Here is a 14577-nt window from a genome sequence, read left to right on the forward strand (position 1 = left end):
TATCATATCAGAATTTAGTCATTTTAAAAAGAAACACAATTACTCGTATTTGTTTAAGGGTAGTACAATTAAACAGATATATAATGGTATTTTAATTATTGTTTTTGTCTCAAGAGTAAAATATTCATATATATATAACATTTCCTTAGAATTCTCCAGAAGAAAAACAAAATGATATAGAGGCTGTAATTCTAGCCAACGATGTAGGGAAACCAGGTTCTGGTTGCAGAGTTATAGTTATGTGACTTTGGGGATGTCATTTAATTTCTGAGATCCTCAGCTGTTCCTCCTGAAAAAGGCAAAAACTTAACACAAAAGTCTTGTTCTTCTCTAGCGCCTGTTTGAGCACTCTGGCAGACTCTGTAAATCTTATATCCCCAAGGGCCTCTACATCATTCCACATGGAAGTGAAGAGGGGAAACCAGGCTGGAAGAAGGGACCGGAAGTAGGATCGTAACCCATGACATGATATTGAGGCAGGATAGTAAGAAGCTAGGAAAATTCCTGGGCGAGTGGAATGAGAAAACTGAGACAAGAAAATTAAGGCCAAACAATTTAACCAGTTTATGGCCAGCTAGTGAATCGCAAGGCCTTATCTTCCCTACCCAAGGACACTTGAGAGCAAATGGTTTATACCTCTCCTCTCTGCCTAGAGATTAAAGAGCTTAAATCACCCTGGTCAGGGAAATAGAGAACAGAGACCCAATTCGTGCCATTTGTGGCCACTAAACCCAAGGATGGATGAAGTCAGGGGAACAAATAACAAAAACCCAATTACAGACAGACAGACCCAAGATAAAAGTAAAGCAGTGAAGCTGACCAGAGGATAATCCCAAACTCCCCTATACACTCATTTTGATGCATCGGCATATTTAAAATGCACCTAGAAAGCTGATGAATATTCTGCTGAAACCCTCCCCTAAGATTCTGGCCCCCAGAGGAGAGGTTAAAAACCCCTCAAGACAAATGATGCTGGGCAGGCTCTCTCTGGAGCACACCCATGCCTGTTCTCAGGCATGAATTTTTTTTTTTTTTAATCATTCAAGAGAAAAGTCCACAGGGTCATCATTTTTTTTTTAATATATCTAATTGATTTTTTACAGAGAGGAAGGGAGAGAGATAGAGAGCTAGAAACATCGATGAGAGAGAAACATTGATCAGCTGCCTCCTACACACCCTACTGGGGATGTGCCCGCAACCGACCGGAATCAAACCTGGGACCCTAGAGTCCACAGGCCGATGCTCTACCCGCTGAGCCAAACCAGTTAGGGCCACAGGGTCATCCTTTAATAAGAGCAGAGCTTGTGCGACAGAGCAGAGGAGCACAGACTTTTGGGTCAGATGAACCAGGCTTTAAATAAATGCACGTCACAGTCGACATGTCAGTTTGGGCAAGTAATGTTCCAAATGGAAATAGATAGAATACATCCTATCGTATTGGGCTTTTCTTACTGCTGCTGTAACAAGTTACCACAAATGTAGTGGCTTAGCACACAAGTTTATCTTGCAGTCCTGGAGGTCAGAAGTCTGAGCAGATCTCAGTGAGCTGAAATGAAGAAGTTGTCAGGGCTGCATTCCTTCTGGAAGCTCTAGAAAGAATCCACTTCTTTTCCTTTTCCAGCTTCTAGAAACTGTCAAGCATGACATTTTTACTTTCTTCTAAACTCTAAAGATCCCCACAAGGCTTGCCACCAGGGGGCAGCAGGCGGTGGCACCTCATCCTGGGCTAACCCCCTGATCCTGTCTCCACAGCCCCCCTTTTCTCTGATTTTCCAGTGACCTAACAGCATGGCTCACTTCTTCCCTGCAATCTTTCTAGGGAACAAAGCAGAGCACCACCTAGGGCTAGGCTCTCCCCTGGTGCTTCTTCTACCCTAGGGCCTTCCCCAGCTTTAATAAACTTACTCTCAAAATCACCTGGACTCATATTGTGAAATCTTTCCTGCACGAAGGCAAGAACCCACACACAGCAGGCCGGCCCGAAGCAAACCCATTCCGGGGGCCTAGTCCCCATCTGTGACAACATCAGAAAGTTATATTTAAAACGCAAAAACTGGCCATGGTTTTCACTGTTCCGAGCAACATCCCCAATAATTCTACATGTCTCTGACATTCTGAAATGGGTTTTTCCAAAAGGAATTCTAAAACTTCAATTATTCCAACATAAACTCTTCCCCATAAGTTTCGAGTTTGGCTAGGGAGATGAGGATGGGAATGTTTTAAAAAGCAAGGGCTGAGAGGGCTGAGAGGGCTGAGATTGCCCAAGGTCATACTACTAATAAATGGCTGATGCAGGATATGTACCCAGTTCTCCAGAGAAACAGCCTGGACTGTTTTGTTTTTTTTTTTAATCACTATTTTATCAAATTGAAAAACCTTTTATGAAAAAACATACAAGTTGAGAAAACCAAGATGGCGGCATAGGTAAACACTGGAAATTGCTGCCTCCCACAACAATTTCAAAAATACAACTAAAAGACAAAACGGACATCATCCAGAACTACAGGAAGGCTGGCTGAGTGGAAATTCTACAACTAGAAGGAAAGAGAAAAGCACACTGAGATTCAGAGGAGGTGCGGAAGTAAAGTGCAGAGTTACGGAGGCACCGCTGGCAAGGGCTGGCAACTGAGGACGCGGCTGTCTTTTTCAATCGGGAGGGAGTCTCAAGCCCCCGACTGCTCTGAACTCCAGTTCCGGGAAGTCTCTGGTGACCCAGACTCATACGGGGAGAAACTGGACTGTCTGGCAGCGGGCAGAACTCAGAACTTGAGGGCGGCTTTCTCTCAGAGGTGCTTGCAGCGATTACCGATTACCAGGACACTGAGAAGTGGGGCCTCTTAGGGCAGGGCTGAGGATCAGTCATAGCTGTTTGCTCCGCCCTGTTGATTCCCTGAGACCCTGCCGCACCCAAGCTGCCACAGAGGCTTTTGCATATGAATACCCTGGCTCTTTGCAATCTAAAAATTACCTAACAAACTGCAGCTGGGCCAGACAGACCCAGAACTTCCAAGGGAAGGCCCAAGGCCCCACAGCAGCTTGCATTGCTTCACAGCTGGGCCTCATCTAGGCACCTCCAAACCAAAACAAGGAAGGGAAATCTGCAGATCTCTTCGTAGTTCCCGCTGGGTAGCCTCAGGCAGAGGCTAAATTAGCACCTCCTTAGATCCAAGAGCCAGTGTACCCAGTGGTCAGAGTGGGACCATCCAGATTACAACTCCTCAGATCCATAAGGGACACACTCAGGGGGCAGACTCAGTGAGCACCAAAGCCCCACTGAAGCAAGTCTTGCCCCAGAAGGGTGTCTCCAGCACAGAAGTTCTCCCACCATAGACACAGCTGATTCTCACAGCCAATTGGCCTGGAGGTCAATTCCTCCCAGCGATACCTACAACAATTAAGGCTTAACTACAACAAGACTGTGCACACAGCCCACAAAGGGGTGCACCAAGAGTGTCCACCTCAGGTGATTGGGGAGGCTGAGCCACTGGGCCCTATAGGACACCTAGCACAGAAAGCCACTCTGTCGACACAGGGAAGCATAAAAAATGCGGAGACAAACAGGTCACAAATGACAGAAATGGAGGAAAGCAAACTACTGGATATAGAGTTCAAAACCACGGTTTTAAGGTTTTTCAAGAATTTTCTAGAAACTGCCAATAAATTTAGTGAGGCCCTGGAGGATATGAAAAAAGACTAACTAGAAATTAAGCATACACTGACTGAAATAAAGAATAATATACAGAGATCCAACAGCAGACAAGAGGATCCCAAGAATCAAGTCAAAGATTTGAAATACGAAGAAGCAAAAAATACCCAACCAGAAAAGCAAAAAGAAAAAAGAATCCAAAAATATGAAGATAGTGTAAGGAGCCTCTGGGACAACTTCAAGTGTACCAACATCCGAATTTTAGGGGTGCCAGAAGAAGAGAGAGAGCAAGATATTGAAAACCTATTTGAAGAAATAAAGACAGAAAACTTCCCCTACCTGGTGAAAGAAATAGACTTACAAGTCCAGGAAGCACAGAAAACCCCAAACAAAAGGAATCCAAAGAGGACCACACCAAGACACATCATAATTAAAATGCCAAGGGCAAAAGACAAAGAGAGAATCTTAAAAGCAGCATGAGAAAAACAGTCAGTTACCTACAAGGGAGTACCCATACGACTGTCAGCTGATTTCTCAACAGAAACTATGCAGGCCAGAAGGGAGTGGCAAGAAATATTCAAAGTGATGAATAGCAAGAACCTACAACCAAGATTACTTTATCTAGCAAAGCTATCATTCAGAATTGAAGGTCAGATAAAGAGCTTCACAGATAAGAAAAAGCTAAAGGAGTTCATCACCATCAAACTAGCATTATATGAAATGCTGAAAGGTATTCTTTAAGAAGAGGAAGAAGAAAACGGTAAAGATAAAAATTATGAACAGCAAATACCTATCTATCAACAAGTGAATCTAAGAATCAAGTGAATAAAAAATCTGATGAGCAGAGTAAACTGGTGAATATAATAGAACCAGGGGCATGGAAAGGGAGTGGATTGACAATTCTTGGGGGGAAAGGGGTGTGGGGGTTCGGGAAGAGACTGGACAACAATCGTACACCTATGGATGAGGACAGCAGGAGGGGTAAGGGCAGAGGGTGGGGTGGGAACTGGGTGGAGGAAAGCTATGGGGGGAAAAAAAGAGGAACAACTGTAATAATCTAAACAATAAAGATTTAATTTAAAAAAAGAGCTGATACTTTAAACAATAAAGAATTTAAATTTTAAAAAAAATACAAGTTCATAGCCTGTCATAACTGTTGAAGTTTCTATGTACAAGTCTCTGTTAGACCCTGGGTCAAATTATGAGATGGTTTGCTGACTCTGAGTGTTTCGGATCTTTATTAGTTGGCATTTTTGATCTCTTTGAATTGGGAGATGGAAGAGCATTAAACCAGAGTTTCTTTATGTACTGACTTCTTAAATACTCCCTTGCTTTTTATCTGTTGTAGTTGTGTGTGCGATTTTTTTTGTTATTGTTGTTGTTTATTTTGGTTTTGCTTTTTTACTGCAACCAACAAATCTTTTCTGGCAAAGTGGAATGCCCTTTTATTTTTTTAAATATATTTTTATTAATTTCAGAGAGAAAGGGAGAAATAGAAACATCAATGATGAGAGTATCATCCATTGGCTGCCTCCTGCATGCCCCCTACTGGAGATTGAGCCTGCAACCTGGGCATGTGCCTTGACCAGGAATCAAACCACGACCTCCTGGTTCATAGGTCGACACTCAACCATTGAACCACACCAGCCGGCCGGGCAGGAATGCCCTTTTAAATAGGCTGATGACTGGCAGTTCCAATCCAGGTGTAACAAGGCCAACTGGTTGATTAACTAACCCAATCCCTCTCAAAGTACCCTCCTGCCTAGCAATCTTGCAATTAGACATGATCAGATGATAAAGTTCTAGCTTAAAATATATCAATGAAAGTCTTGACACTGGAGTCTTGGGGAAGATTTTCCTAATAAAAATAGACGACCTTTTTGCCTTCTACCACCGTGACTTTTCCCCTTATTTTGACCTGGTAGCTGAACATGAGGCCGAAAATGGAGTAGCCATATTATAACCGGGAGACAATAAGCAAAAAGGTGCTAAGGGTTGTGGGGTAAAGACATAGAAGAATTACATTTTTATTGACATTGTAGAGGGGCAACCTTACATTGTCTTCCTCTGGACTTTGTTTTATAAAAAACAAATAGGACCTTATTTCTTTTTTTTTTTTTTAATATTTTTTTATTGATTTTTTACAGAGAGGAAGGGAGAGGAATAGAGAGTTAGAAACATCGATGAGAGAGAAACATCGATCAGGTGCCTCCTGCACACCCCCTACTGGGGATGTGCCCGCAACCAAGGTACATGCCCTTGACAGGAATCGAACCTGGGACCTTTCAGTCCGCAGGCCGATGCTCTATCCACTGAGCCAAACCAGTCAGGGCAGGACCTTATTTCTTTAATCCCCACAAACAATTATGTTTTTTGATATCTTTATGGGCTCAGAACGCTCGCATCCCTGTTGCATCTGCACACACTCCACCTCCACCTCCAATTATGGCATCAGCTTATGTCAGTAACAATAAGGCTCGTGATTGGAGGAAGCCTGTTTGATGAGGTGTGGGCAGTTATGCACCCCCCATTCCTCGCCACCCAGCTCCCTCCTCGGCTGATTTCCATGTACCTAAAATCTGTTGCACCTTAAATGGCAACATATGTTTGAAGGAGAAATGAAAAGCATTATTTTCATTCTTATTTCCTACAGCTTTAATTTCTTCATTTTTTATTGTCATATTTATCTGATAGCTTCCAAATGTATGTATAGCCTCCATAAAATGAGATAGCCAACAGCTAATTATAAAAAATATTTCCTCAAAATATGGCTTCCATCATTCATGTAAGGTTCATAAAACCACTCTTTTAACAAACATTGTGAAAATAACTAGTTAGACATAAATTCATACAAACCTGCAATATTGCTCTTTCTGGTAACTGTGTAAGGTCACATTCAGTAATTTTACCTACAAAATAGTCTCCAGACCAAATGTGTTCAACAGAAACGATTTCTTCAATAGCTCCTTTGCTTTTAATCCTGTTTCTCCATTTTTTCAATTGAACTTCATGTTTTAACAACTGCCACGAAAACAATTTAGAAATTCCATGAAATTGTTGTAAGGGTTAAATGAGATGATATATATACAGTACAAAGCTTGACACAATGATAGCACCTATTAAACATTATCATCATCAGTACATAAATTATCATTATCCAGAGCATGTTTAATATTCTCTGAGCCACCAAAGCATTATAGATCATTTCCACTAGTTGTCATACAACATTGGCACAGACAGCCACCTTGAACATGTGGTCCAGCTGGCCTTTGTGGTTCAGTGGTTAAGCATCCACCCATGCACCAAGAAGGTCACTGGTTTGATTACCGGTCAGGTTACATGCTTGGGTTGCAGGCTCGATCCCAGTAGGGGCTGTGCAGGAGGCAGTGGATCAGTGATGTTTCTCTCTCATCTATGTTTCTCTCTCTCCCTTTCCCTTTCTCTCTCTCTAAAATCAATAAAAATATTTTTTTTTCCAAAAGGTGTGGCCCCACATCCTCTTTTATAAACAAGGAAGCTGAAACCCAGAGTGTCAAATTTCTAAAAACAATAGGACCTGTATTTGCGGCATGGAGGGAGGGAGGTAGCACAGAAATAAAAAGGAGAGTCAGAAATAAAGAATTTGGGGATTTGCCTGACTTATCATTACAGAAATTCCCAATTTTAATTTTCCAAACAGTCCTGAAGACTGCATAATAAAGGGAAAAGCCTTTAGGGTAAATAAGTGTTTGACCTCTTCACACACACACACACACACACACACACACACACACACTTTTGTTTCTATATATATACTTATCAGAGCCTAAGTAAGAGCATGCATTGGAAAGCTAGCACACAGAAATGTTCTCTTATTCTCCTCCCAGCACACACCCGCCATCCTCACTCCACCTAGGTGCAAGCAGAATGCTTGTGAGGGCAAGGAATCACACAGCTGAAAGAAAACCTAATTAACTACACTATAACCCACAGCCACATTAAGGATAATGCTATTATTTTATATATAATAGGCATTATTATATAGTAACTAGAGGCCGGGTGCACAACATTCGTGCACTCAAGGTTCCCTCAACCTGGCCTGCGCCCTCTCGCAATCCAGGAGCCCTTGGGGCCTAAACCGGAATTTGACATCTTTAGCACTGCCCCAAGAGATGGGAGAGGCTCCTGCCACCGCTGCTGTGCTCTCCAGCAGCGAGCCAGGCTCAGGGCTTTTGGCTGAGCGGCTCCCCTTGTGGGAGCTCACTGACCACGAGGGGGCAGCTCCTGCATTGAGCGTCTGCCCCCTGGTGGTCAGTGTGCGTCATAGTGACCGGTCTTCTGCCGTTCGGTCAATTTGCATATTAGCTTTTTATTATATAGGATATATACCTACTGTGTGCAAAACATTGTGCTCAGTGTATGGCGATGCTTAAGAGAACAATACTGTCTGCTCTTAGGAAAGTTCAGTTTCTGGGGAGTAGACAGGGGCTGATTGGTCTTGTACAGTTATCTACTTCTCCGTTAGACAAGCAATGGTCAGACTAGGGGGCCTGGGGTCAAAACTCTATCTTAGGACACCAAGTGGTGGAAAACACTGAAGAGCAGACTTAAAACAGTGGTACCCACGGCAAGGTTGAAAATGTAGTCCACACAAGGCAAATGCTAGAGGATATCCTGCAACCAATTCAATGCCAGGAGGTGATAAACTTCTAGGGAGCGAGAACTATGCCGCAGACATCTCATCCCACCACAGACGCTAGCACCGTTCGGTGAGTAATCCATCTTTTCAGGCTCTCTCTTTGTAAGTGTGCAAGAGCATCAGTCTCTACATCTGAAGCAGTTTGGGGTGGGAGGCATTGATCCTGCCTTCCTCAGGGGCAAGCACAAAACAGAAGGTTTAATCCCTTCCTATTTTTTCCTTTCTCTTTATCTCTGATTTTCATTTCAAAAGATATTAATAAAACATTACCTACTAAACAATGTAACTACAAACATTTTCAGCATGTTTCTGTCTAACCCCAGGAAATACTGTGAATATTCTAGAATATTAAATAATAATGTATTAATAACTTAAGCAAACTAGAGATATTTTTAAAGTTGGAGGAGTTTGCTTCGGTCCTCTATTTTGATTGTTTTAATTGCTAGTGGGTGTCCAGTTAAGAATGATCATTTAAGCTTAGCAATTCAGCCATTTAAAAGTAATTTAATATTAAGATTATAATTTATTACACCCTTGCCGAATTGGCTCAGTGGACAGAGCATCGGCCTGCGGACTGAAGGGTCCCAGGTTCGATTCCGATCAAGGGCACGTGCTCAGGTTGTGGGCTTGATCCCCAGTAGGGGGCATGCAGGAGGCAGCCAATCAGTGATTCTCTCTCATCATTGATATTTCTATCTATCTCTCTTCCTCTCCCTTCCTCTCTGAAAGCAATAAAAATATTAAAAAATAATAATAAATAACCTTAGCAATTCAGCCATTTAAAAGTAATTTAATATTAAGATTATAATTTATTAAATTGAATGATGAAAAAGAATAAATAGCAATCTAATCTTATCTAGAAAAATAAATTTATTCCATTTTTATTATTTATTTCTCTATTATAATCATATCAAATAGTTTCTCTTCCATGTTATATATCTATAGCTATTTAAATACATGTTTAAACAAAATTCTTAGTATCTTTACCAATAAGTTTAGACAAAATATTTTTAAAAATTTCTTGATGTTTATAGTTGAAATGAAACAACAGAATTTATTAGGAAATATTTTGGATAGCTGAAGTGAAATTTAAATTATTACGTTAAAAGAACAAAGACCTACATCAAAAGCACATAATAGTCAAGATTTTAGTATTTTTCACACATAGCATTATTATCTAAGGCAACATCAATATAACAGCAAAATTTAGTTTCTAAAAAATTTAAGTTTCTAATATACCATACCAGCTCTTCTTCTCTCTTTTTACTTTGATATATTGCTTTATCCCTCCATTTATGTAGTATTATTATTAGCTTCTTATTGTGGAATATCTGTTGTATCCGAAATAGTACATCTAAAGAAAATTTATTAGATTACTGTATATAGTTAAAACTGTTTCCAAAAAAGTATTTAATATTCTATCATGTTTATAATATGAACTAATGTTGTATCTAATAGTTTTTGTTTGGTTTTAATTACATCTGAAATTAATTATTTTTTACGCAGTAGATAGTACTCCTGAGACTTTATTAAACTTTAAATATCACCTTTCCCTTAGAAATTAAGATGTAACAGATGTAAATAAAATGTCAATATGTATATACACAAATATGTATAATTTCTTTTTTAAACAAATGTGTTCTTTATAAAATCAGAACTTCTGCGTGGCCAGCACGGCTCAGTGGTTGAGCATCGACCTATGAAGCAGGAGGTCACAGTTGGATTCCGGTCAGGGCACATGCCTGGGTTGTGGCTCAGTCCCCAGTAGGGAGCGTGCAGGAGGCAACCGATCAATGATTCTCTCTCAGCATTGATGTTTCTATCTCTTTCTCCCTCTCCCTTCCTCTCTCTAAAATTAATGAAATTATTTTTTTTAAAAGAACTTCCAAATTTATTCATAGAAATACAATCATGAAGTAGTATTTTTTAAAATATATTTTTATTGATTTCAGGGAGGAAGGAAGAGGAAAAGAGAAATAGAAACATCAATGATGAGAGAGAATCATTGATTGGCTGCCTCCTGCACAACCCCTACTGGGGATCGAGCCCGCAACCTGGGCATGTGCCCTTGAAGAGAATCAAACCTGGGACCCTTAGGTCCGCAGGCCAACACTCTATCCACTGAGCCAAACTGACTAGGGCATGAAGTAGTATTTTGATTTAGTTAAATGCCCTATGATTAAATAGACTGATATATATATACTAGAGGCCCGGTGCACAAAAATTTGTGCACTCGGGGGGGAAGGGGGGGGGTCCCTCAGCCCGGCCTGTGCTCTCTCGCAGTCTGGGAGCCCTCGGGAGATAATGACCTGCTGGCTTAGGCCTGCTCCTGGGTGGCAGAGGGCAGGCCCAATCCCTAGGTGCAGCCCCTGGTTGGGCTCAGAGCAGGGCCGATTGGGGAGTTGGGGCACCTCCCCCTGTCATGCACAGAGCAGGGCGGATTGGGAGGTTGCGATGCCACCCTCAGTCACGCTCAGGGTAGGGCTGATTGGGGGGTTGGGGCACCACCCCCTATCACACTCAAGGCAGGGTCAATGGGGAGGTTGCGGCGCCACCCCCTGTGACGCACAGAGCAGGGCCAATCAGGGGGTTGGGGCGCTGCCCCCTGTCACGCACAGAGCAGGGCCCATCAGGGGGGTTGGGGCTCCGTACCCTGTCACGCACAGAGCAGGGCCCATCAGGGGGGTTGGGGCTCCGTACCCTGTCACGCACAGAGCAGGGCCCATCAGGGGGTTGGAAAGCTCCCCCCTGTCACGCACAGAGTAGGGCTGATAGGGGAGTTAGGGCACCGCCCCCTGTCACACACACAGCAGGGCGGATCAGAAGGTTGGGGCACCGCCCTCTATCACCCACAGAGCAGGGCCGATCAGGGGGTTGGGGTGCTGCCACTCTCACACTCAGGGCAGGGCCCATGGGGAGGTTATGGCTCTACCCTGTCACACACAGAGCCGCAGGGCGATCAGGGGGTTTGGGCACTGCCACCCTGTCACGCTGATCCCGGTGCTGGGAGGCATATTACCCTTTTACTATATAGGATAGAGGCCTGGGGGCCGGCTGGTTTGCCCTGAAGGATGTCCTGGATCAGGGTGGGGGTCCCCACTGGGGTGCCTGGCCAGTCTGGATGAGGTGATGATGGCTGTTTGCAGCTGGTCACACACCCTTCAGGGTGGGGGTCCCCACTGGGGTGCCTGGCCAGTCTGGGTGAGGAGATGAGGGCTGCTTTCAGGGTGGCAGTTGACTGAAGCTCCCAACCGCTCCTTTTTTTCTTTTTCATTTTTTATTCTGGGCCAGCTTTAGCTCTGGCTCTAGCTCTGAGGCTTCCGCTGCTGAAGGCAGGTATCTGGTTTGTTTCAGTTCTATAATCGAAACAATGTATAACTCCAGCTCTGAGATCCCGGCCGGCTGAAAGCTGGTTTCTGGGGTTTTGTTTAGCTTCTATATTTGTTACAAACTTTCTTAAAGTTGCAGCTCAGAGGCCTGCAAGTCAGGCGGGGAACGTTGGAGTCTGCAGTCACTGGAGCAAGCAAGCCTCATGCTCGCTTCCAGCTGCCTGGCTGCCGGCCGCCATCTTGGCTGACAGTTAATTTGCATAAGGATATGCTGATTAGCCAATGGGAAGGGTAGCGGTCGTATGCTAATTACCATGTTTCTCTTTTATTAGTGTAGATGCCTTGAGACAAATCTCATTAAATACTTTAAATTAGTGGCTTTATGTTTCATGACAATTCTCTAGACATAAAAATAATAAATTATCAATAGAGACAGACCTCTAGATAGAGAGCAGGCTGCAGGGTGGAAGGATTGAGCAAAAAAGAAAAACAAAGAGAAAGAACTTGTGGACATGGACAACAGTGTGGTGATTGTGGGGGGGGGGGGGGGGAGGGGGGGAGGAAGGTACAGGGAGAATAAATGGTGATGGAAAAAATAAAATATATTTTTAATAATAATAATAATGAATTCCTTAGTATAAATTATGCTTAACTATTTTTTTTTATTCTTTGAATACAGGAATATAGAAAATAATTGCTACTGTGTAAGGATTTACCTTTAATTTGTTCTTTTAGATTTTTCACATAAGAGTGCCAGGGATAAAATACGTATTTTTGAAGTTTTAAATTGTCATGTTTAATTGCTATTTCCATTTTTTTAGCTATAATGTCTTCTTCCCTTATGCGAGGAATTGCTATGTCTTTCCAACCGCTATAGGCAGAAAATAGAGAAAATAATATTTTAATGTTATGGCAATATATTACTAAATAAATTGAGAGGGAGAAAAAGTAATACCTCCTCAAAAACCACAGCACAGAAATAAATGATTTTTATTGCTTTATTTCTAGACGGTCCTTGCATTTTCTTTGAGCTTGCACTTCCCTTGTCTACATTTCTGAAGCCCAGGAAACTCTTAAATCCAAAAGTTTTTTTCATAACCTATATAGAGGCAAAACTAGACCTGGTCTAGGGTAATTTTGCATCAAAATCTCTCTGCATCTGACACATGGCTGGTTAACATCTTTCTTCATTTCACAGTTAGAGTATATATCTATCTGACTATAGAAATACTAATATATTCAAATATGTTTTGTTCCAATGTGCTGCCCCAGACACCACTAAAATGTTATATAATAACCATGGTCTATGCAGAGATTACCTGTCTAAATTTTCTCTTAAAGGAATCTCAATTCCAAAACACATCTGGCTCCAAGAGTTCCAGATAAGAGAATTATGGACCTCTATTTTCAATTTTGGAGTTTTACTTAAAAAGTAGAGGCCCGATGCACAAAATTCTTGCAAGGGGCTCGGCCCCTGCCACCACGGCGGCCACCTCTGCCTCGGTCCTCGCAGCCCTGGCAGGCTTCATCTGGAAGGTCGTCCGGAAGGACATCCGGTCTAATTAGCACATTATGCTTTTATTATTATAGATAAAAAAGACAAAGTGATACCTTGAAGAAATAAAGAACATATTTTAAGTAACTATAACTATAGATAAAATCAGCACATCTGGCCAAAAGTGAGCTTTTCTCCATATGGAGACTGTCAAGAATAAGAACACAAAGAGGAAGAAATAGTATATAAAAACTGACGTTCGTACCTGAAGTGGCTCTTTACTAAATGTCCAGTGTAAAAAGTGCATGCTTTTATCATCAAGTCTGGAGTCATCTAAAATAAATAAATAAATAAATAAATAAATAAATAAATAAATAAATAAAACATTAGAAATAAACGCGGGCCACCTCTGGGAGGTCCAGAGGAAAATGAGAGCAATGGTTGCATCTGGGGAGCATAACCCGGCTGGGAGACGGGAGCCAATTGGAAGAATTATTTGCCATTTACATATTTTGGAATTTTATTGTGTATGCCTATTGCCTACTTTTTTTAAATTTTATTGTAGAAAGTATTACATAAGTCCTCTTCTTCACCCATTTACCTCTTCCAACCGGCTTCCACCCCCACCCCAAGGCCCTCACCACCCCTTTGTCTGTGTCCAAGGGTTATGCATTTATGCATATGAGTTCATTGGTTGATCTCTTTCCACATTTTAAAAGATAAAGTCACAGCTTTAAAATTTCCCATTATATTGCACCTACTTTAAAGCACTTAAGGTAAGTACTATGGCATTATTATTAGCAGCTATATTGACAGGATTATAAAGCTGTGACTCTGCTGGTCACTCTGTCACTATTAAACTGGGTGATTTTGCCTTCTCAGGAGTATAAAATGAGATTTTTCTTTTAAAAAAAGCATACAGCCGTAACCGGTTTGGCTCAGTGGATAGAGCGTCGGCCTGTGGACTGAAGGGTCCCGGGTTCGATTCCGGTCAAGGGCATGTACCTTGGTTGTGGGCACATTCCCAGTAGGGGGTGTGCGGGAGGCAGCTGGTTGATGTTTCTCTCTCATCGATGTTTCTAACTCTCTATCCCTCCTCTCCCTTCTTCTCTGTAAAAAATCAATAAAATATATTTTAATAAATAAATAAATAAAGCTTACAGAAATTACCAAGCAGAAATAGAAAACCGTGTTTATTAAAAGTCTACACTGAAAAAGATGCAAATTTATCACTTGCAACTATTCATAATAATACACATTAATATGTGGGAAAGGCTAAGGATGATTGAAATCATCTGTACCTCCTGTCCATTCTTTAACACATTGACACGCTTATTATATGTACATGGCTACTGTAAAGTGCTTAATGCTGTATGTTTTCTCTGATGCTATTGCCACCCTCTTTATCATACAAGTACACAAACAGGTG

At 41.9% G+C, this 14577-nt stretch overlaps 1 protein-coding gene across 1 annotated transcript in view; it reads right to left on the minus strand.

The window, feature by feature from the left end:
- Positions 1 to 14577, minus strand: part of FBXL13 (F-box and leucine rich repeat protein 13) — a 161208-nt gene that overhangs the window by 123122 nt on the left and 23509 nt on the right. Inside the window, exons 4-7 of the mRNA XM_070424581.1 lie at positions 13414 to 13481; positions 12370 to 12524; positions 9569 to 9678; positions 6503 to 6667 (exon numbers count right to left, since the gene is read on the minus strand). Of these exons, the coding sequence (XP_070280682.1) occupies positions 6503 to 6667; positions 9569 to 9678; positions 12370 to 12524; positions 13414 to 13481 (498 nt within the window). The remainder of the gene's footprint in view (positions 1 to 6502; positions 6668 to 9568; positions 9679 to 12369; positions 12525 to 13413; positions 13482 to 14577) is intronic.

This window comes from Myotis yumanensis, unplaced genomic scaffold, assembly GCF_028538775.1.
Source record: "Myotis yumanensis isolate MYYU_CA2020_CCGP unplaced genomic scaffold, mMyoYum1.0.hap1 SCAF_9, whole genome shotgun sequence".
Taxonomy (NCBI): Eukaryota; Metazoa; Chordata; class Mammalia; order Chiroptera; family Vespertilionidae; genus Myotis; species Myotis yumanensis.